Below are 24,864 nucleotides of genomic sequence, written 5' to 3'. Positions count from 1 at the left end.
GGATTACAACTTCGATACTAATGAACTTGCATTTGCTCTTCTGGCCTTCAACCTGACTTAATTATGTTCTCGCTTGCTGACTTTATTATGATTTTGGTATTTTTACTTTGAACTCATTCACTATATTACGTAAATAGGTTCAATGACTTTCATTCAATTGCAACAGTGATTTTAAGTCAAAGTCAAGCGAGAAAATTAAGACCTGTGCACAGCGAAAAACATAAAAACCGACTACCGTCAAACAAATTTCTCAAACAACAGACTCGATGGAAAGTTAACTCACAGAGGAGAATTTTTTTAAAAAACTACATAATGCAGCAATTCTGTCAAACTTTGTTTGAGAGCAATTAAACAAGTAATTTACAGTCTTATTTGTCTTTCGGCAGAAAATGAGTTCAGATCTCAAAAATCTGAATGTTAGATAACGCAACATTAAACGCCAAAAAGTGAATCGAAAAGATCATTCGTATTTTAATTGCATAAAATGAAGAGCGCAGTTCACAACAAGACCAGTTGCTTGGTATATTTAAATGTTTGAGCAAAAATAACATAAACCAACTAACGTCGGATGAAATGCTCTCGAACGACGGGCTGGGAGCAACTTAACTTAGGGTGCAGCTTAAAATTTTTTGGTGCTACTCAGCCGCTAAAATTCACATTTATATTAGCAACAAATTTCATTTCAGAATGAAAGCAATTGAAATCACTCAAAACGAAGAAGCGAAGCTTGAAAAACTCACTTAAGAAATCACAGAATGTTCTAGAACAAACGGTCAAGCAAAAATTTTGGATAAAAAGACCAACATGTTAACAATAATTGCTTCAAACTTCGTTCGAGAGCAATTAAAAAATTTGAAAGTTCCACATTTCAGGCAATAGTTAAGACAAGCGATTTTGAATAATTTAATTATAACTTCCTGTATAGTAAATACAACTTAAAAACATCAAGAACAAAGCAAAATCAGAAGGCTATATCAACAGAGTCAAAGACAACCACTGATTAAAATAATACAACTCACCAATAAGGACCCTAAATAACTCTCATCAATTTAATGCTCAAATCAGATTTTCACATGTATTCAAGTAGCCACTGTTACTCAATTTAAAGAAAATTTCGCAAGAGTTCTTCAATAAACGCCAGAATGCAACCTGACAAACCCATACAAATTAGGCACTGTAATCGCGATATCTTCTGGATACGTATACGTGAAATTTTTCACTCTATTTACCCTTTGGATAACTTTTCCCTCGTCATCAAGAATAAACTCTTTCTGGTTAAATTCGGCCGCAGGGTAAAACACTATTGTTGGGAACTTGTTCACGCGGTGTATCGTCGGCACGGGTTCCAAACCAGAATTAACCTTGACGAAATCAGTCACATTTGGAAATGACGACGTCATTATACTTCCCACGGTGTGAAAGACGTGTAAAACTGTTTGGCAAAAACCACACCAGCTGTTGTAATGTAACACCAGACAATTATTTGTATTGTTTCCGGACCAAATATCGTCAGAGCGACAATACGGTGATAATTTGGCTAAAGTACCACCTTTGTTATCGGCCGTGTTAACGTCTCCATATTCTAGCTTGCTAATGTATTCATAACTTTTTCGTTGTGCGTGGGGTAAAACAGCGACGCCCATTCTTTTGTGTAAAAAATGCGACGGCGGTCTTAAAAATTGAGAGAAGTTTGTAGTCAAAAGGTTGTACGACTGTTTAACTAAATCAGTGATTACTAAAATAATATCAGAAATAGTGTTAACTGAATAATTGAACACTCTGTTATTTCTTAACCTGTCGTAAATTACAAGATATGAGAATTCTCCAAGATTACAGCTTTCGTAAATCGGATTGCAGGTATGTAATTGAGATGCAATTGCCAAGTTCATTGACCTATTATGGTTGCAACGTGAAATTAATATTGCCTGGTCAAAGACAACTGAATCTGTGTTTGAATGCAGCAACGCTGTTTTCAATTTTGATAAGCTTAATTGATAATTGAAGTCATCTGAAATTATTTCACTTCCTGAGATTAAACTTTCCAACGAAGAATAACAAAATTTTTGGAAAGATTTCTGTAAAGTCATCAAAATGTAACTATTATAATCAGAGGATTCGCTATCTAACAGAGATAAAACTTTAGAGATATTGGAATGTTTGGAGCAAAGCTGACAGTATCTATTTTCAACAGACGAATTTCTTTCAAACTGTACGTCAAAATTGTGAATTGCAGAAACGCAATACAACTTTTTATAATGTTTTCGACATCGATCGATCAGATTTTTCACGGATATAAAATCGTTGATCAAGGCTCGATTGTTTGAGTTCAGAACAATTGTGAAATCTTTCTTATTTTTCAAAACTCCGTCCAATGTGTTCGACGTGCGTGAGGTAACAGAAGGCATAGCTACAAATCCTGGCATGAACAAATACGAAACTTCGGAATTTTTCCATGCCCGGTCGAGAATAGATGGCGCAAAAAGCAACCGCACAGCATTTAATAGGTCATTCAGTAGTGTGTAATAGTCTTTCAGTTGGATAAATCTGATTGGTTTCTGATTTCTGTACAATACAGCTACGTGCTCCTCCATCAGATCGTGGCACTGAAAAGAAAACAGTCATTTAAATTGGTTGTACTCACAGCTAGGAAAATTTATGCTAACAGATAAGCTAAAACTTGTGCGATGAAAGCTTAGATGGTAACTTTTGTTTGATCAAATTTGGTTCCCAAACGTTTTATATGAATGAAAACTACACTCTTGTGAGATAAAAAATGTTTTTTATTTCTTTCTCTTCGATGAGTAAACAAAACGTGCAAAATTGACTGAGAAAAAAACCCCTGCCTCAAATGTATATTCACACTTTTTTTTGAAAAATGTTGGAACAGTTAATTATGCATAACGTCAGCAGAGTACAAAGGGGAATCGCAGACTTGGAAACTAGTGAGCTGAAAGGCTCTAATAGAACTTAATGCCCGCTGGCTCAACCTGTTTATCCCGTTTTGAGGACGCAAAGTCAAATGGGTCAGACGAAAAATCGGTCAAGCGAAAAATCGCATAAAAAGAACGACAGGACTAATATAATTACTAAAAACATCGCTTGAGAGCAATTGAAAACTTTACTCATGAAAATCAATAATTCAGTAGCTTCAAAAACCTCATTGTAGGGCTCATGAGACCAGTGGCTAAAAAATAAGAGACACCAACAAAAATATCAACAAAAACCGGTTAAATGTTTTGAAAAAATAACTGCTATCTTGTTGAAAACAATTACTGTGAAAAAATGGGCTGATAACATTAAATAGCTCAAACTATACTTCAATAAAGAACAAATAACATGCGGTCGATATGAAAACTAAAAGAGAAGACCACATACGTCATTAGAAAGACAACATTAGAAAGGCTCGGTAATGTGCGATCGCATATAAGGTTCCGACCCCACTCATGCACAATTTTGACATAATTGTCTACCAAGTGAGAAACAGATAGAAAAACACAAAAATTATTTTTGGGAATCCCAAAAAAACCCAAAAAAACCAAAGAAAAACTAAGTATTTTTCAAAAAAAAAAAATAGAGTACGAACGAAAAGATAGTCTGTAAAGCAAATAACACGGTGGAGTAAAAATGATGCACTAGATTGATGAGATATGCCAATATTAAGAAAGCGAGCTAAGACGAACAGCAAAATCAAACAACAAAAACAAACATTAATTACATCAAAAACTTTATGTCCGTTTCCAAAAACAGAACTTAATAACAAAGTCAACGCAGCGTCAGATAAAACTAAAACTAAACAGAATAACTTGAAAATCCCTCGAAATGTTATGGGGCCAGTCCATAATAAGGCGTAGTAACAATTTGACAGAAAAGAACAAAAACAGTAAAGTTAAATTCGCTTATTTTTTTAAAACAATTAGTTTCAAAGTAATGAAAGCCATTAGAAATCAGTTAAAATATTGCATTTACAATTATCGATGCGTCTGTAGAAGGGCATTCAGACCTGCCATATTCGATTTTTTTAAGACAGAACAAAAGGCAAACCAAAAATCCAATTAAACCTTGCCAGAAAACGGTGTCGAAGCCGTAAAGCCATATTTTGGCCCCGAAAATGTTCAATTTTGCCTTCTCCAAACACCGATAATGTAGTATGTGGCTTTTCATTAAGGAGACTAGGTAACAAGTAGGCAAAAAGAAAAAAGGCAAAAGTAAGCAATACTTTTGATTTGATTTCGAAATAAAATGAAAGTCATGAAATCCATTAATTACGAAATGAAATAATTAAATAGGTTCAGTTTTTCGTCCAGAGGAAGCCCTTGAGACCTACAATTACTCAGAATATGTCTTGCGTCAACAAAAAGAACGTCAAATATGACAAAAATCAAATGAATTAACTTTTTTTTGTGAAAAACCGGTGTCGAAGCCAGTCATAACAAACTCTTTAAAAATATTAGATTTTGTGACATCAATCCCTTTTGACGCCTTCCCCTGAAAAGAATAATGTCATATTTGACTGTAATTAGGGAGACTAGGAAACAAAAAGACAATAAAAAGAAAATTGCGAAATAAAAAATTTTTTTTGGAAAAAAAATTGTTTTCAAAGTCATGAAAGCCATCAGCTATCTCCAAATATCAGTATATCGGCTCATTTATTTTTCCTTGAAAAGCAGATGAAACGTGTCATTTTAAAGGAAAAATTTTACGACTTAAACGACAAAGTACAAACGAAAAAGTAAAAACGACAGTTAAAGACAAAATTAAAAATTCAATTAAATTCTTCAAGAAAGGAGTGTCGAAACCGTTAAACCGATAATCCGTATCATTCAGGATTTTAATATGTTCAATTGTGCCTTATTTTGAATGCCAATAATGTGATATGAGAACCGTCAATAATGTAATAATTTGACAAAACTAGAAAACGTGAAAAACTGGCAAATACGTAAAAATAAACAAAAATTTGAAATCTAATAGTATCAAAGCCAGAAAACAATAACTTGAGGCTTTTAATCGCAATAGAGATAAAATCTCACATCAGTAGAAAGAAAAAACATTCTTTGTTTGCTGACACTAAGCTAGAAGTTGACCAAATTAAGAGAGAAAAATAGAGGAAAAGTTCATTAAGCCATTATTTATTTAAAAATCAGATATTTTTAAGAGTCAAAACGACCATTAGCTTCCAAGTAAAAAACCAAAGGCATTAGCTTGGAGCTGCTTAGAAAACCAATTGGACCTATCACTCCTGAGCTTTGATTTCATATGTTCTGTTCTTTATTTAATATAAAAAAGATCAATTTTTTTCTTAAAAAAAGACCGACTAATTACAATCCGAATTCTTTTTGGATTGCAACAATCCAAGATCGGTCCAAAATTAGCTCTGCTAATGCTATTCGTCCATTTGGATCATTTAATTTTTCGAATGCAATAGATATAGATAATATGTTAGTTAAAAATTCAAAAATAAATGCTACGTTTTTGATAATCAACGAGTAAAGTTAGCGAAAAAACGGCATAGTTTTGATTACAGAGAACTCTCAACAGAAATTGAAGTAGCAATAGCCACCTTTTGAGTCTACAAAGATTGTATTAGTTGGGGGTGTCTTCCGGCAATTCTATTCAAAGTGGACTAAAGAAGCTTATTACGTGCTGTTTTTGATGAAAAGGCTGAATTTTGAAATACTTAGCCCAAATTTTTGAAATAAATCAAAATAATCAACAATACTTTTGTCTTTTAAATAAAATCAACAACACCATTCTTAAAATTTTAACAAATTTTAGCAAAATTGACGAAAATTTTGGCAAAAATTTCGAAAAATGTGAATAAAAACAACGGAATTCACTCTACTTTTCTCAGTTTAAACCTCGATAACTCCCTGTAAAAGCAGATGAAACGTGTCATTATAAAGGAAAATTTTAACGACTTAAACGACAAAGTACAAACGAAAAAGTAAAAACGACAGTTAAAGACAAAATTAAAAATTCAATTAAATTCTTCAAGAAAGGAGTGTCGAAACCGTTAAACCGATAATCCGTATCATTCAGGATTTTAATATGTTCAATTGTGCCTTATTTTGAATGCCAATAATGTGATATGAGAACCGTCAATAATGTAATAATTTGACAAAACTAGAAAACGTGAAAAACTGGCAAATACGTAAAAATAAACAAAAATTTGAAATCTAATAGTATCAAAGCCAGAAAACAATAACTTAATGCTTTTAATCGCAATAGAGATAAAATTTCACATCAGTAGAAAGAAAAACATTCTTTGTTTGCTGACACTAAGCTAGAAGTTGACCAAATTAAGAGAGAAAAATAGAGGAAAAGTTCATTAAGCCATTATTTATTTAAAAATCAGATATTTTTAAGAGTCAAAACGACCATTAGCTTCCAAGTAAAAAACCAAAGGCAATAGCTTGGAGCTGCTTAGAAAACCAATTGGACCTATCACTCCTGAGCTTTGATTTCATATGTTCTGTTCTTTATTTAATATAAAAAAGATCAATTTTTTTTTTAAAAAAAAGACCGACTAATTACAATCCGAATTCTTTTTGGATTGCAACAATCCAAGATCGGTCCAAAATTAGCTCTGCTAATGCTATTCGTCCATTAGGATCATTTAATTTTTCGAATGCAATAGATATAGATAATATTTTAGTTAAAAATTCAAAAATAAATGCTACGTTTTTGATAATCAACGAGTAAAGTTAGCAAAAAAAGGCATAGTTTTGATTACAGAGAACTCTCAACAGAAATTGAAGTAGCAATAGCCACCTTTTGAGTCTACAAAGATTGTATTAGTTGGGGGTGTCTTCCGGCAATTCTATTCAAAGTGGACTAAAGAATCTTATTACGTGCTGTTTTTGATGAAAAGGCTGAATTTTGAAATACTTAGCCCGAATTTTTGAAATAAATCAGAATAATCAACAATACTTTTGTCTTTTAAATAAAATCAACAACACCATTCTTAAAATTTTAACAAATTTTAGCAAAATTGACGAAAATTTTGGCAAAAATTTCGAAAAATGTGAATAAAAACAACGGAATTCACTCTACTTTTCTCAGTTTAAACCTCGATAACTCCCTGTAAAAGACGAAAATGAGAAAAACCTTTTTAATTCCATATTCTACGTTGGACGAGCTTTCCAATGATACCAGTTTCAACTTTCTACGATGAATATATCGATCGGCGAAAATTGTCCGAACAAAAAAAAAACCCATTTGAGTATATAGTTCCTCCCCCCTCAAGAGGGGTCGGAACAAGGAGAGGTGTCATTATTGGCACTAACGGACGGTAAAAATAAAAATAAACAATTCAAAAGTTATCTTTCGATCTTTCGAAGCATTTATGAAAAGATCTAGTGAAAAGCAGTGAAAACAGATAAACTAATTTAAAATTAATTTATAAATTTAGCCCTAAAGCCATTTGCTATCTTTACTACTTGGCGTGATTGAAATGACTACTCGAATAATACTTTGGTCACACCAAATTGACTTGAAAAAAGTGCAAAGAGATCTTGAGAAGGCAGTACCCGTCAAATCCAAATTCTTTGGATTGAAATGCCAAGATCACCAAATTTCAGCAACGGTCACAGCATACAACTTCACATTGACTTCAAAAGATGTTATTCGAACTTAATTCAGAATACCATTATTTGAAAGGAAAAAGACTAAACAATTCCGGCACTTTTTCCCCGAGACTTTCTGAACTAAAATATCGAGAAAATCGCGGCTTCATCTTAAAATGGAGCAATTCCGATCACACAAAAAGTCAAGAGTAAAAAAGTTTCTCAAAAAGTTCAAAAATAACAGACTAACGTCAGTCGAATTGCTCTCAAACGACCTGCGAGCGGTTGCCTTCGTTAGCAGCCGGCTTGGTCTCAGTGATGCTACCATTAGTGTGGGGGGAGTAAGTGATGGGAGGGGTTAGGGCTGGGAGGGCTGAACGAGAGGGGAGTTCAAATCGCCAGGTGGAGGAGCGCAGAAGGGGAATATTGGGGGGAGGGGTGAATGGAAGGTGGAAGGGGTGTCTGAGGGGGGGGGGGGTCTCATTTTAAGATTCGCCCTTCACAGCATGATATTGTCGCATCAAAGTATTGTTGAAATCGCATATTTAGATTTTAAGCTCCTCAGATTTGAAGTGATTGTGCAGTCATATGGTCGCAGCAAAAATCTAGACGAAAAAAACATAACCGACTAACGTCGGGCGAATTGCTCTCAAACGACCAGCTGGCTTCGTGAGTAGTTAGCCACGGTTTAGTGAGGCTAGCTTTAGCTTGATTCGACTCTGCAACTTTAAGTTTTCTTGTTAGGAAATAAATCAAATAAAAATTTAAAAATTTGCAAATTATTGCATAATTTAAAATAAAAGCTTCCAGATTTTGCAGTGAACACATTCAAAACTACTTTTTGTCTCTTGAGTTATGTCAAGTAGCCCATCTGCAAGACTTGAAAAGCTTTGTTGGCCAGTAATGATCGTTAAACTCAGAAAAGGACAAAAATGAAATTTTTATAAATTTTAAAAACAATCGCAAATTTTAACAAAATCTTGACCAAAAATTCGTGATATTAATATCGTCAGAACAACTTCATTAACACAATAGACCATACAGTATCCCTATTTCAAGCTTTAAATAGTATCACTGGCTCAATAAGATCCATAAACTCGAAACATGATAATTTTTCAAAAATTGAAAAATAAATTTTATCAAAAATTGCAAAAGATGGATTCATTAAAATATTGATCAAAATTCCCTTATTTTCAAAAACTAAGCGACAGCTTTTAATCAAACCTTGGATGAGCAACCTAGGACCCTGGTGCCGGAAAAATGCAATTAATTATAAAATCTTGAGAAACATTTCATTACATCTGGAAGCTATTCATTAACCTATAATCAAACCCTAGAGGAGATTATGTGGCTCTTGAGGCTGGAGAAACCTAAAAAATGACAAGTTTTAAAAAACTTGTAATATGAAAGTTTTATAAAGAAAAAAATCGCTAAAAATTGTCCTATTAAATGATTGAAAGCTATTCAAAGGCAATAACATTTTTTCAGTAATCTATTATCAAACCCTTAAGGACGTCTTCGGGCCCCTGCGTCTGGAAAGACGTGGTTAATGAAAAAATGTCAAAAAAAATTGAGAAAATTTGCACGTTTTGTCAAAAAAATGCTAAAATTCATGTTAAAATGTTGAAATCATTCCGCTACTACTAGAAACCATGCAGTTAGTTATTATAAAACCCTGGAGCGGGTTCTTTGACACCTACGAAAGAACTCGAAAAATGACAAAAAAATTTAAAAAAGCTTGAAAAAAATTGTGAAAACTAGTAAAAAATTGCTCTTTTTTAGCAATGGTTTGTTCGAACGTAGCTACGGGGGGGGGGGGGGCACTGGGGGCTGATGGGGAGGGGGTTGGGCAACAGTTGAGGGAATAGCGGGGGGGGGGGGGGTGGGGGTCAACAGTGGGGGTGTCTTCAAGCTCTAAGAACCACCCTTCACACAATAAGTACAAGTCTCCGAAAGAGTTTGAGCTGAAACAGAGCTGAAAGGCTCTAAGAGCACTTAATGCCCGCTGGGCGTACCTGTTTATCCCGTTTTTGAGGACAAAAAGTCAAAAACGTCAGACGAAAAATCGGTCAAATGAAAAGTCGCATAAAAAAGAGCGAGAGGTCTAATATAATTGCTATTGCTATAAACTTCGTTTGAGAGCAATTAAAAACAAAGAGAAGACCAATAATATAGCCCCAGCTATCGCTTTGCGGTTATTAATAACTGAATTGTATCGAGCTCAAAAGACCAGCGAGAGGTTGGGTTCGGTAGTCGCCAGCTATGCCTCATTGATGCTAGCATGGGGGGATCAAGTGATGGGGGTCGAACCAGCCTTCACACCATAAAAATGTCTCCCCAAAACAGTTTTGTTGAATGCATACTTAAAGACTATAAAGGTGTTAATCTCTAAGAGAGCAGCTCCACCATTTAATGCCCTCCGGGCTTTACCTATTTATCTTGTTTTTGAGACGAAAAGTTAAATGGCCAGACAGAAAATGGCCAAGCGAAGAACCGCATAAAAAACTTTGTTTGAGAGCAATTAAAAATCGCTCAAACGAGCGAAGGAATACTCTAGAACGGTCAAGTTAAAATTTTGCAATAGACAACCACGACTATATTTAATAGCTTCAAACTTCGTTCGAGAGCAATTAAAAACATTACCGTTGCAATATCGAAACCACAATCAACGGAGCATATATGAGTGGTTAACGAGTCATTTGTTACTAGTGTAATTTTGGGCACACTCCATGGAGAACTCTGTACCATAGGGGACATCTTCAGAGACAGCTGGTACAGCTAAAACAACAGTCAGGTGTTATCAACGTTGAAACCTTGAATTAGGCAACTCAATTGATAAAAGAAATTTCCGCTTCAAGAGCGCAAAACAACACTAATTAAAAGACGGAAATAGGGATTCTTAGTTTATAGCCAATCATGAGGTATATTTAAAATGATGGGGCTATACACGCTTTATGCCGACAAATAGGTGGGAGGGTGTGGGGTTGAAGGAAAAAACCAATCATTCGTCACTTTAAAAACTTGATCACACACATTTCACCTGAAAACAAAACTCACAGCTCAGCAATGTTCCTAGGGACGTAAGCAAAAACATGTTATCAACTCACCGTCCCAAGAAGATGAGCTAGTAGAGTTGACTGGCCCTCAGCTGAAGAGAGGCTGGATTTGGAGGGTATTATGACTAAGGCTGCGTTGGAGTCGGTAACTAGTGAACTTCTAAACTCGGATAAGCTTGATAAAACTGTGTAAGGGCTTAAGAGACGCGCTGAAACATTAACCGACGCTTGACTGCACTCATTGGAAGGTCAAATGGAGCTTGCAGAAAAATTAAATTTCCAGAACCAAAGAAATGGCCCTACAGCTACAGGCAATGAACCAACTTAACATAACATAACATATAAGAATCGCGAGATAAACGTTTAAACATGGCGATTAAGACCAAGACGTTCGGCCCTTTTATTTATACAATTAGTTAACGATTCATGCCTTTGGAAAAAAATTAATATGAACACTTGGAACTACCCCCACTTTTCGGCAGAATATATATATATATATATATATATATATATATATATAATATAAAAACACTGAATTCCGATCTACATCAACGAGTACAATTGATATTAGTCCGTCAGTGTAATTATTTAAATGGATTTATTATTTACATATTATAATAGAAAACTTGAGTTAAATTCAAATTAAGTCGCATATCTCAAAATAAAATTAATTAAGTTTATAAAGTCAACCCAACCAGTAAACAGTAGTTCTAATTCATTTTCCAAATTTAAAGTCACGCCATGTTGAACAAGTAACCTTCCACAAAAAAGGGTTCCTTTTGTAAGCTGAGGAGAAAAAAGTTCTAAGTTGCTTGGGGAAGCTTTTTTTGTCTAGTTTGATTTTAATTTCGCTGGGTAGTTCATTCCAATCTAGTATCGCTAATCTAACAAACGAGTTTTGCCTTTTGATAGAGATAAATTTTTGGTCCCAGAACAATTTTTTTGTCCTTATAGACTCATGAAGATTCCAGGTGATTAAAGGACGTCCCGATGTTGGTGAAACAGCAGGTCGTACCTGTTTTTTTATTTTCCAAAAATATTGTAATCTTTTTGTTTTTAAAAAGAGTTTTACGGGTAGTATATTCCGACTGCATTTAATATCTTGAACAGATTCAAATTTCTGTCTAAAAAAGGTTGCTCGTAATGACCAGTTAAGCTGTTTCTCAAGAGACATTATTAAATTTTGCTCAATTGCGTGAATGATAACCGCTGAGTAGTGCAAGTGACTTAATACTAGGGCATTTAGGACAAGTATCAATAGTTTTTGTGGAATTGATTTTCTAATAGCATAAATTGTTTTTATTCCTTGGGCCATTTTTCGTAAGATATGTTTCACTTCCTCTTGAAACGTTAAATTGCTGTCTATGTGAACCCGTAAATATTTTACTTCAGGTTTCTTGTCTATTGGAATTGAATCTAAAATTATCTGTTCATTGAAATCTTTTCTTTTGCTCTTACCAAATATCATGAATTCAGTTTTAGAGGTATTAACTGTGAGGTGATGTTCATGAAAAAATCGAATAAGTTTGTTTGCATTTTGCTCTAACTTGATTTTGCTTTTGTCAATGGAGGTATCAAAATTTATAATAACGGTATCGTCCTTAGGAGTAGCGTTAAGCTAATCAGAAAAAGAAATATAGTAATAATTTTACATCCTACAAATAAAAACCCTGTTAGTGGAAGGTACTGAAAAGCTTTTCCAAAGCCTTCGTCGAAAGTTTTTGTTTTGCTATGTAATGTAATTGCCAATATGTGGAATATCACCACCTGTAATTGATACCCTCCACAACGGTATGAATTAACTATGAGGGTATATTTAATTATGGTGAAAAATCAAACAAGTCCAAGCTTAAGCCAAAAACAACCAATGCAGTCTTTCAAATCAGAAAACCTCTCAAATTATTTCACACAAATGACAGACCTATTTCGCTTCTTAAGGCCGTGACAGTAACTGGCCCATTGTACCAAATGTGGTAGCGAAGCTCCGGGATGTAGATGACGAATCGAGGAAATGCCCCCAGACCCCTTGAGGCGTCTCTACACTCGCTCTTCGGCAGCCAACAGTTGATGGCCACGAAGCCAATCTGCAAACGGTTACACTCACTATCAATTCAAAGGTATAAAGCCGGTTAACTTTACTTAATGCAAACGTAATTCAAACATGCTATATAACATCAAAAAACGGAAAGCTGCTAAATGTATGTATCCAGGTTTTTCTCATCTGCCATCATCAAGTATTTATTAGTTCACTTAAAGCTAACTTAACTCACGAAATGTCTAGAAATATTTGACTGCACAGAAACAGCACATATTAATAGATCTTAGCTTGTAACCTACTAACGCCGGACTAATTGCTCTTAAACGATTGGCTAAGAACGGTTTTTGAGGTGCTAGGACAATAGATCGAAAGACAACAGATCGAAAGCGAAAATTGGGACAATAGATCGAAAATTAAACTATTTAAATTGCGTATTGACCAATCAGATTTGAGCGCTCATTTATTATACAGCATATAAGATGTTCTGTTGTGATATTTTGTTCGGTTGTGATAGATTCATATCAAGTCCCACGGGCCGCTAAGGCATGGCCATAATGTGGTAATTATATTGCAGCTCGCAATTAATGCTTAATTTCAACCAATAAGAATAGAGATTAATTTTCGATCTATTGCCCCAATTCCTCTGTTTTCGATCTGTTGTCCTTTCGATCTATTGTCCGGTCACCGGTTTTTGACTGTGGCTATCCTCATGGGTCGGGCAGGTGAAAAAAAGTGGGTGTCCCCCCACAGCATAATTTCTCCCTCCTAAGCAGCTTCACTGAACCGTACAATTAAAGGCTACTGTCTCTAAGCGAGCTACACAACGATCTAGCATATCTAGCGCCCGCGGACGTTGCCTATTTGTCCCACTTCGAATGACAAAAAGTAAATGGTCAATCGAAAAATCGCATTAAAAAAAGACCAATAGTACTAATATAATTGCTGCAAACGTCATTTGAGAGCAATTAATGAAGCTGCAATATCACAAAATTTACGCCACCGTTTCAAATCTAAAATTTCTGTCTGAAAATTTTAAATTTAACTGACTTGTAAATGATCCCAATTGTCGTACTCCTTTTCAAACGACTTGGCTAACTGGAGGAAAATGTTCCGGGAGTCTAGTGAGTTGATGGACCATTGAGTGTAGGACATGATGACTACTACGTCATTAGTAGCGTAGACGTGACTGAGGTACTCTGAAAAATAAATGGGACAGCACAGTTAAGCACTTGCAGTTAAACTTAAGTTCAAGAATTATTAGTTTGAAAGTCAAATTCGGCGAGGACCTCATTATTATCCATTTTCATTTCCTCCAGTTCATCGAATTTATACTCTAGCCGTAGCTTTCGACCACTAACACAAAGTTTAACGGAATAAAAGCTGTTTTTACGATTAGCCATCCAATAAATCAGGAAATTAAAACAGTATTTCGACCCTGGGGCCACAAAAAACTTCAGACATAAACCGACTAACGTCGGATGAAATGCTCTCGAACGACAGGCGGAGAGCGATTTAATTTGGGGGTGTAGCTTAGAAATTTTCCTATGAGTGCAAAACTCCCACCTCAGGGGTTCGAAACCGCGAATTCCAGTCTCACATCTTCTCCACTAATCTACAACGGCTTTGATCCTCAACCCTCGCAATCGCTTTTATATTACCGACAAACAATGAGAGCAATTGAGATCACTCAAAAATGAAGTGAAACGTGAAAAAGTCACTAAAGAAGGTTCTAAAACAAAAGTGCGAAAACGGTCAAGCAAAAATTTTGCATGAGAAAAAGATCAACGCGTTATTGTCGTTCGAGAACAATTCAAACCATTTCTAATCAACTAAAAAGGCTAACTTGATAGATTAGCAATTGAAACCAAGTTCTAGCTGATAAATGTAAGGGCTGAAAATTCTAAATTTTGCTTCTATGTCAGACAAAAAACATTTAGTATTTTATGGAGCGATATAAAAACCAAATGAGCGAGGAGATTTTAAAATGAAAACATAGCTGACACTTTGCAGGAAATTTGTCACAATAGCTTCGTATATCTGCAGTCTCAAAAAGAAAGTAAAAAAAGATCAAAAAACAAGTATATTGTTTTCACTAAAGGCTGAGATGTTATACTTTGATTAAGAATCTGTATAACTTATTGCTGCATCTATAAGCTGCTCTTAAATAACCTCCAATCAGAGCGATATACACTTACTTGACTTTATCTCTTTGAATTAAAGTAAAGAAAAGTCAATTTCACATCGAGGAAGTCATTTTGAGAGTGAGGTAAATCACGTGTTACCAAAACCTTATCACGCAAATGAACAAAAAATTCGCTCCGCAAAGAGTAAAAACTGACGTCACGCACGCCATTCAGTTGAAATTGCACGAACGAATGAGCAAAAAGAAGACTTGAAGAGATTGTGACGGCATATGGTCGTAACAATAATCTTGACGAAATAAAAAACCAAAAGAAGGCCAATAATAGCCTCAGCTATCGCTTCGAGGCTTTTAAACAGATATTTGCAAATATTTGAAAATCAAATGCCGATAAAATATGGAGTTGAAATCTTTTTCTGACAACTAATCCTTTTTGCCACTGATCATGTAACATTACCAACTACCGTCGAACGAGTTGTTCAAGGGCGTTCCGGTTAGAAGAATACGAACCAAAACCATCCGAACGTGACTTTTTCTACTTGTAAGTGGCTGAAAATGCGTACTAAATTGAACTGAACTTCAGAGTAAGAATCAGTTTTCTGAGTGAGGTGACAAATCAACGAATTAAACAATAAACTAGACCTCAAAAAGACTTGGAAATTGCACGCATTAGAACTCCTTTACTACTTCACCGTGGTCAAAATCACCACTGCAATTTGATTTCAAAAACCATAAATATGTGGAAACAAAAAACGACAGAACCCCAGAAAACAATTCGAACTGTTTGAATTTAAAAAAAGCGGATCAAAAACCAATATTCAGCTTTGGTTTTGTAAAAAAAAGACACATACTGATACAATAGTAGCTTCAAAAAATTTCAAGAGCAGTTCATGCTAATTAATTTTCCAAAGAAATTGATCTGCCCCATAATTTTTTTTCAACTATGCTCCTATTTTTACACCTGAGAAAACTAGCTCAGTAATTAGATATTCGGACTTTGAAACAACAAATTTTAAAGCATTTGTTGGTTTTCAGAAATTCCTGGCAGCTCTCGAAAGTTGGTGCAAAGAAAGCTCGAGCGCTAAAGAAATACCTTGCCTAAGAAATACCTTGCACTCAAGGTAGCTTTTCTGCGTGTAAGTCTATTAAGGGTGTAGCGGCAAAGCGAGTAAAGACTAAGTGAAAATATATTACTTGTACAACTTACTTCTGTATGAACAAACGAAACGAACAAATTCCCGTGGATTACGTTAACAGATGACTATAAAAAATCAGCCAAAACGAAATATCGATTGAAAAATTAGGTGAAAAAGTTGCAATGCTTTTGGCGCCTTTTTAATTTGACTTTTAGTAGTGAACTGCCACCACTTAAGTTCAGCAGCCAACACTTGGGAGAAATTTAGATCAGGCAGAAAAAAGGTAAGGACCTAAAAGTCACTCGAAAAGTCAAAACGGCCAAGCAAAAATTTTGCATTAAAAAATACCACGCGTACAATAATTTTCCTTCAAACTTCGTTCGTGAGCAATCAATCAGGCGTTAAGGAATGAAACTTTAATTTGCAAAAAACAGCAAAAAATACAAATTGAAAATTAGCTTCTATCAATGAACAAAATTTGGATTCTAAATTTTAGGGTAATTGAAGCTGTGGTTACATTTGTCCACAAAAGCTTCAAAATGAACGTTACAAAATCTACGGTCAGCATCGTATTTATTATACGTTTACGCATCAATGACAAACTAAAAAACTGCTTTCAGAATCAAAGATTAAAAAAAAGTTTTCAGTTTTTTCCGATGATCAAATTCATGGGATAATAGTCTCATTTCCAAAGGCAAATTATTCCATTCAAAAGGAACCGCAAAACTAAATGATCTCCGCCCAATTGAAGTCCTGACATTAGAAACCTTCAAATTGTATGCATAACGGCATCTAGTCACCTTTTCATTTCGGAAAAGTTATGCGCCACGATACACGGAAATTTTCCCACGGATGGTGAACCAAACGGTGACCAAAAAGTAGAAATTTGTAGAGGACATGTTGTTTCATGGGTAGCGAAAGAAGCAGTTTGATATAATTTGTTGTTGATGAACCAGGTGATAGCCTAAAAATGAGACATGCTGAGTTCATACGCTGTAATTTCTGTATATTATACACAGGTAGTCTATAGTACAGTGAGTTGCAGTAATCTAGTCGCGAGAGGATCATTACTCGAACTAACTCGATCAACGACTTTCTGTCGAATGTATCTCTGATGGAACAAATTTTTTGCAGGAAATAATAACATCTACGACACACAGAAATAACTAATTTTAAGGTGGCACACTTTTTACGGCTACAATTTTCCATCAACGCATTCTCAATGTACAATCTACGCATCTCTAAGAATACATATGGGTTACAATTTCATATTCAGATTTTAGTAGAGATGCTTTCGACTTTATATTTACGCTCTGCTTTTCTCTTCTTTCGTTTCAAACTCAAAAGATAGTCAAAAATGGGCATTCATGTTGAGTAAATGTTTTTATTTTGGGTGGTAGAACGGAATCCAAAATAGTCTCCTCAAACCTTAGATACATATCCCATGCTTCATCAATATTTGAGGCAAAATCAAATTTCCACACGGCTTCATTAACTTAATAAAAGCTTGGGAGTCAAACTTCTTCCGACTTCCATACATCAACTGTTGTTGAGATTTGCGTTGTTTCACATTTCTGAGCGAGAAGCAAATAAACGAATGGTCCGAAGAAATATTGAAGCTTTTCGATTTAACACTAATTGAAATATTGTTTGACGCTATTACATGGTCAAGAATCCTACCACTTCTATGCGTTTTCTCGCAGACGTACTGAGTCAGGCCGAAATCTTCAAAAAACAATTTCCACATTTTCGATGCATCGGTCTTTACATTCAGTGAAATGTTAAAATCACCCAGGAGAACAGTCTTGTCAAATTGTAGCCTTTTTCTTCGAATAGAATAGTAAAGTGATCAATGAAAGATTTAACATTTAATCCAGGTGGTCGATAAACAAAGATTACTAAACTAGTGGTAGCCCCAACAGTTAAAGAGGCATAACGGCACTCAAAAAATTAAGAGGTAAACATTTCAAAATTTTCCAAATGGAGATCACTTCTGTCAAAGAGGCAAATTCCACCTCCTCTCTTATTAACCATTGGTGCACTGTAGAAAAGAAATTCTGGGGGACAACACTGCTTTAGAATAAAATCTTCATCTGAGTTTTTCGTAATCCACGATTCTATTAAATACTCTAAAAAAATTCATTTACTTCCAAGAGGGCATTTACATTTTTTGTTTTGTTCCTGACAGAGCGTACATTTTGTAGACAAATTTTCAGTTCTGCAGATCTTTGTATCGTCCGTTGTTTTAATCGAGGACTGGCTAGTAGTCAATTATGATCCACTTTTTTCAGCCAATCACGGGTGGCTTCATTCAGGTAAAATCTTGACACCATAACGTTTTCAGGCAAGAAGTCAGGTAACTCAACATTCTCCTCATCGAACAAATAGCCAATGGAAAGCTTTCAATTGAGCTTGAGACTTCGAAATTTGGGGAATATGAAGTAGTTCAACGTTATTTTCTACAGTACTCCATTTCTGATGCTGTTATGTTCTGACTCAATCGACCTACATATAAATGACAACGCTTCGGGGACTTTCTGACAACCTTGATGACTACTGGATGTGTTGGTTCCCGTTTTTACCTTCTTAGTTGATCTTACTTTTCTCTATACAGTTTCAAATTCAAATTCATCCGCCTTTCTCTTTTGTTTACTGTTGCACTGTGATAACTGGACCAACTGTCGTTTCGATTCCTGGCGGGTCAACTTTTTGCTGCTTTTAGAAAAGGGAATTCTGGCTTCTTTATCAACGCTATCTCATTGCGTAGCAATGTCACCTAGCGAATAAAAGAATCAAAATAATCGAGCTTTGTCTCAACGGCTGTAATTTTATCCAGCGCGAAAAGTTCTGCAGTGAAGATTGGAGTAAAACCAACACATGATCAGTAGATCACTTCTTTGATATTTGCGGTAATTCAAAATCCCAAACAACCAAAGTAAACATATATTTTCCTATATTTGACACAAAATGCACTCCTTGTACATTGCAAGGCTCGTTACAAATATTGCAGAGAGGTTAGGGCAGTGGCGGCACCACTGTAACTTGAGATAAAAGGGGGACTGAGGGAAGTGACCGCTGGGGCCTAAACTAATTAGGCAAACAAATGTGGAGAACACTCACACCAAATATTTGACTAAAAAAATTTAGTATGGCCAAAAATGGGGGGAAAACAATCAAGCAGATGCGGAGAACTCTCTCGCCAAATACTTGATACCAAATATGGAATCGTAGGTAACTCTCGTATATATTCTTCCGCCGGAATCTGAAATCCCCGGTAACTGGGGCTAACCAAGCAAAGTCCGACCTCTGATACCACAGTTAATAACTACAATCAAGAGCTGAAACAAAATAAAATAGCCTCCCGGGTGCACTTGGAGACTATTTAATAAGTTTATCACAACAATTAGGCTAAACAAGATACTTTGAATAATAAAATTTGTGTGCAATTAATGACTCCTTCGATCAACTAATACTAGATAAGGTGGACAACTGACAAAATACCCTTCTTTTGCTCGAAAGCAGAACAACCAAGGAGGAACGGGTTAACATTCGACAGCATACAAATCAAGCAATTCATTTTTCAGTTTAGCTGCAGTTGAACAAGATTACATTGCTCAAATCCAAACACTCACCAAATCTTCCATCATGGATTTCCCCAAAATTCCTTGGCTGCGGATTAGCAGTTGAGTTTTGAGGGAAGAAATAGCCTTCCTCGTAGGCAACGTACAGCTTTTTACTCGTCACTATGTCCACTTCTGCAAAGTAGGATATGATTAAGGGCAGCATCACCTGAAACAGCGAAGAAGTTTCTGAGTTAACCATGTTTCCTAATAATTCTCTGTCAATTCGTATCATGCTTGCCGTTAAATAAAATTCGCTTTAGAACCACTTGAGAAACGATCAAAAATCTTAGAAAATTGAAGTTCTTTAGAGTACCTTACTCAATCCATGACAAACATCTTCAATCATGAATTAATTCAAATGAATTTTCAAAACGTTTAGCTAGCAAATTGCTGTGAACGCTCAGTGATCATGACATCAAACGAAATGGGATCAGACTCATAATCTGACAGAGTTCATCAATTTGACTATGAGATTAATAATAAGAAAGTTTTATTGGTTCTCATTATAGATACACAAGGACAATAGCCTAGGTGATCATTGCTGCAAAAAAGTTTTCAGGAAAACAACTACTGTTTTTCGGAATTCTAGAAAACTGATAGCGTCTATTCTGTCAATGTCCCCATTTAACCTTTAACGCGGTCTTCAAATCTCAACAACATTTCATAGCACTTCATTATATGTCACGTAAAAGACGAGGGCATAAAATACTCCCACTTTTGGTCTCAATTCAAAATATAATCGATTTTAATTTTAAATTTGTAAGACTGACTATTGCAAGTATAAGACATCGCACAATTCTATCCACATTTAGTTATGTATAAAACGTTACTTTTGCGGGTCGTTCGGCAGTTACAATTTCCCTTATGGTTGTCAATCAAAATTAAATTTCAGAATTTAAATTCAGAAAAATTATGAGTTTTCTGATAAAAAAAATTGATTTGTTAGCGCAAATAATTATGAAAAATTTTGCTGAATAAATAAAGATGGTTTATCTTTTCTTTCCTTTCTTATCTAATTCCAGAGGAATCACAATCACGAGAGCTCAAAGTTGGGAATAGGAAAGTTCAACATCTGACGTCATACAGCTATTAATAGAGACGTTAATCTGTGCTCATGAACATGATATTGATCTGCTCAGCTGAAAATGGCTTCAATCATTTTAATTAATTTACTTCAACTTTTTGTTCGAACTTATCTCCGTAAGTGAAAGTTTACATTAAGTGACAGTTTTGTAGTCGACATATAACAAACGACATCTGCAAGTGTCGCTGTTTTTATCTCCATCTGTTGCTCGCTCCCCAAACAAATGAGGTAGTCCCAGGTACAGTCTCCCTCGAAAAAATGAGTGTCGTAAGGCCGTCTTGACAAGTTTAGGCATCAAATTGTCTTTTTTCGCTGAAAGGCGAAGAATGCTAAATGTTTTGGGCCTTTATGTTGAGCTAGAAATCCCAAAGGAGAGTTAGTCTACTTGCTTGAAACCTATTACCACCTAGCGTGCTTTGTAAAACTAGGTCCCAATTTGACTTTGAAAACTTTTGTCCGGAACGACGTCCATGTATCTGGGCGGTCTCACTAGTTTCCACGTATCGTTATCTTGGAGAGCCTCAAACTTCACTGGTCGATTTCATTGGTCCGACTCATTACTTTGCCTGGTAACAGCTAGGTGAATTCCTGATTCTCTAAAAACCGCGGAAAAGTTTGTAGTCGTGTCGTTTAGTCGACTTGCTCCTGTTCATCATCATTGAAATCAACCCTGATAGGTTTAAGATGTGTCATTGTGCTAACCCTTGAATCTGAAAAACTCAAGGGTTGGAAAGGACTCCTCATCTAAGGCTGCTTTCTCATTATCTGAAGTCTGCTTAACTTTTTTTCTCTGCTTGATTGACTTTATCTGCTTGCCATGTTTTCCAGATCATCTCCAACCTCACGAAGTAGCCAAATGTGTTATCAGAGATAGAACTGTTTTCAGACTCCGCTCAGATCACGCATCGAACTGCAATTACCATGCGTGTTTAAGTTATGTAAACCAGTTATCATTTGTCATAGTTTGCGTAACCATCGAAGTTTCTTTCGAGTTTTTGAGTGCCTTGGATTCAAATTTGCTGCAGTCCATGTATTCTCCATGTGAAGACTATGAAAATTTAAGGTCTCGAACCTCTGATCTCACGTGAAAAGAAACTTTCTTGTCTAAACTTTCTTGCCTGGTTCGGGTTCAATGGAGGACTCCTTTTTCAATCATCACCTTGCGAAGTCCTGAGTCACTATCTTGACATCTCCAGCAATGTCCTGCAACACTTCTCAAAAAACATTGCCATTTTCAGCAAAACTCTGTTTTACCTCTCAGATAATCCATTGTTGTGGTGCCTCTGGTTTGGTTGTGTACTCTGAATTTCACTGTAAAAAACAAAACGTCTGAAACTCTTCGGAGGAAAACTGTTTCGCATTGAAATTTCTCAGCTCCATACTTGAGCAAGTGGACAAACAGACGTCGTGATGTGATCTGACCACAAAATTGATTCAAATCTCTTCACACTGGTTTCGCGCGGTTAGATATAGCCTTGATTTCTGGAACGCTGCTGTTTTCTAGAACGCCGGTCTCTGTTATTATAAATACAGGAAGTCCCCTTTTCAAGTTTGAAAACCATGTCCCCGCTAAGCTATCTTTAGACTGATTCAAGGGTAAAGATATACTCAAAAACTGTGTTTCCATTGAAACTCCCAAGATTTATTGATCCTTGCGCAGGTGCTGACCACCACTCCAAAGGCCTCCCGATTTCGGTAACTGACCACAGATTTAGTGAGCAGGAAGACAAGGAACTCATCAGAGGAACAAAAGAGAAAAAAATTAATTTTATCTTAAGAATCAAGCAACATAACCTTGCTTGATTCCACGTCACATGTTCCAATTTAAAAACATAGCCAACCAGCATCAAAACAAATGCTCCCGAACCACAGGCGAGAAATTCGTATTAATTACTACTAGTTTCGGTGGTAAATTACATCAAATTCAAAATTGCACTTCAGACCTTGAAATTAATATTCGTTCAACCGTCGTCGCTCAGAACCTTTTTTGAATCGTACACATAGAGCCCACAGAGCCTCGAAGAGAGCTGATAGCAATTTTATGACCGCGCGCTTTACAAAAGTCAAAATGCTCAAGTAGGCGCAAAATAACCAAATCAGGTCACCAAGTCTGGAAAATGAGGTTTACGCTACTTCTCTCCTGCCCTAGTGGTATTTCTTACCTTTTAGTTTGAGATTGAACACAGCTTACTAGATATATCCTATAGTACAGTTGTTTGTCACAAAAGAAATGAAAAAAACAACAAATGCAAATTCATTCACTGTTGAAACACATTCGACAGAGCAAATTTGGTTAGTTCACCAAATTTAGAATAGACTAACTGGAAAGCTACCGATGCGCATGATCTCAAACTACCAATCAAGCATGTCCGCCAGCATGCGAGATCAATGGCGAAGTTATGCTTTTGAGAAAATACCAAAATTGAATATTATACCATCGAACTTGGTTTTAACTCGTAAAAATGACAGATGTTAACTAACTTCGGACGTTCAGTATACAGTCGCTGACGAAAAAAAAATCATGCTCAAACCGCAGTTTTCATAGAAAATTACTTGTTTTTCAGAAGCATTTGCAATAACATTTGGATTTCTGATTGTTTTCAATTGTTTGATTCGGCTGAAGTTTTTTCATTATCTAAAATTTTTGATTTTAGAAAATGACAGTAATATGCATGGAGATAGAAGCTTGCAGTTTTTCCGTAAGAAACCAAGTCCACTCCCACGTGAAACTTGATCATGACTACATCTTTTGAAGTAAATTTCTGCAGTGAATTTAAGAGTTTTATGGTCAAATTGAACAGCTTTTACCTTGGACTGAACTTCTAACTTCTATCTGGGTTTCCTCCGTATACTCCTGGCATTTTTTTAAAAAATTTAGAGGAGTTGAAGTTCAATCGATTACTACAAAATCAAAAATCAAGGTAGCAAGCGTTGTAATATTGCGATTTGAACAAGTTGGCTCTTGTAGGACATGAACCTAACTAACTAATCAGCTTAACTGCACTGTTTTAAATGCATGTTCAAAACTTACTGAATTGATCAGAGCACAGCTCTCCAGTCTATTAGATTTGAGCATCTTTGTAAACTTGGCTAAAACGATCGTCCAATAATCAAGCAGAACCAAAAGCGATATGCAGATAACAGAAACCCAATCGTGATTATAATTCCGTTGCTTCAGAAGTCGTTCAAAAACGTTCAGATCAGCTGCAGATTCTTGATCACGTTTCAATTTTTCAAATTGTTGAAAAATTAATTGTTCACGATATTCTGAAACTTCAGGTGTTTTCAGTTCTTCGAGGGAACTTACCGTCAAACTTTGGGATCTCTGTTCAATTGCTTCAATCGTTGATAAATCTTTGTCAGTTTCCGATCTAATTGCGCTAAAATCCTCTGATCGTTGCTCCGTTTCGTTTTCTAACGGGGAAAGTTTTGAGGATTTTTGTGGAGAAATCGAAGCTACGGTAGATGTTGTTAATTCAACTCCCACAATTGAAGACTGATTAAATATTGATGGCTCCAACATTGTAGCTCAAACGGCATCAATGCTGACAACATTTAGATAAAGGACAAACAAATAACCAATGATGTCGCTACACGTTTCTACCACAAAGATGTCTTTTAAAAGCAATTCAATTTTCACATAAATACTAATCTATTTTGCTCCGCTGTTTAGTTCGCGAGCAAAATAATGAGACATCCATTTTAAGTCTGAAATTGCAAACTATAGCTTAGAAGATTATAAACCGGTTTCTTAGTTCGCATTTTTATACTGAACAAAAATTCATCGTAAATGTATCACCATTTGATCAATTATTTAAAGGCTAAACGCTTCATTTTAGGTCTTGCAGAACTTCAAAGGCTGAAAACGTCTCAAAATCCATCCCACAAACTACGTTTGTTTGCTTGCAAAGAAATTAACATCCATCTGATAAAAACATGACTGCTATTTTTCAAGATATTGTATTCCGAGGAGCGCATCAAAAACTATTAGGATATGGATTACAAAGAATATAAACAACCAATAACATTAAGACACATAAGCTGTACAATAAACGCTTATCGCTCCACGGCATTAAATAGACCACATGTTTCACTGAACATTAGAAGGCATTTATAACTAGCTCATAACCAAAGCTTCAACATCAACATACTTGTATCAGACTCCTTTGAACACCAATGTCTGTAGCCATTTCTAAAAAAAATTGCCAATCCCAAAGACAAATAA

At 35.6% G+C, this 24,864-nt stretch overlaps 3 protein-coding genes across 4 annotated transcripts in view; all 3 read right to left on the bottom strand.

The window, feature by feature from the left end:
• The window catches only part of LOC142339245 (T-complex protein 1 subunit theta-like), a 300,794-nt gene extending 281,460 nt beyond the window's left edge, over positions 1-19,334 (bottom strand). Inside the window, exon 1 of the mRNA XM_075389107.1 lies at positions 19,313-19,334. The gene's annotated coding sequence lies outside the window, so the exon portion shown is untranslated. The remainder of the gene's footprint in view (positions 1-19,312) is intronic.
• The window catches only part of LOC142339249 (transmembrane protein 203-like), a 179,986-nt gene extending 160,652 nt beyond the window's left edge, over positions 1-19,334 (bottom strand). The window contains exon 1 of the mRNA XM_075389118.1: positions 19,314-19,334. The gene's annotated coding sequence lies outside the window, so the exon portion shown is untranslated. The remainder of the gene's footprint in view (positions 1-19,313) is intronic.
• Positions 890-24,379, bottom strand: LOC142339243 (uncharacterized). Of its 2 annotated transcripts, none has more exons than XM_075389106.1 (7): positions 23,947-24,379; positions 19,565-19,721; positions 13,704-13,852; positions 12,540-12,702; positions 10,670-10,827; positions 10,206-10,340; positions 890-2,603 (listed from the first exon to the last, which is right to left on the bottom strand). In XM_075389106.1, the coding sequence occupies exons 1-7, from the start codon at positions 24,160-24,162 to the stop codon at positions 1,128-1,130; spliced, it is 2,454 nt and encodes an 817-aa protein (XP_075245221.1). In that variant the 5' UTR covers positions 24,163-24,379; the 3' UTR covers positions 890-1,127. The 2 variants fall into 2 exon arrangements, with proteins under 2 accessions (XP_075245221.1, XP_075245219.1); XM_075389104.1 differs by having other exon boundaries at positions 23,671-24,378.
• Between the last annotated feature and the right edge of the window lie 485 nt (positions 24,380-24,864).

This window comes from Convolutriloba macropyga, chromosome 5 (assembly GCF_964194025.1).
Source record: "Convolutriloba macropyga chromosome 5, txConMacr16.3, whole genome shotgun sequence".
Classification (NCBI taxonomy): domain Eukaryota; kingdom Metazoa; phylum Xenacoelomorpha; order Acoela; family Convolutidae; genus Convolutriloba; species Convolutriloba macropyga.
The sequence above is the reverse complement of the archived record's forward strand: the minus strand, read 5'-3'. Positions and strand labels throughout refer to the sequence as shown.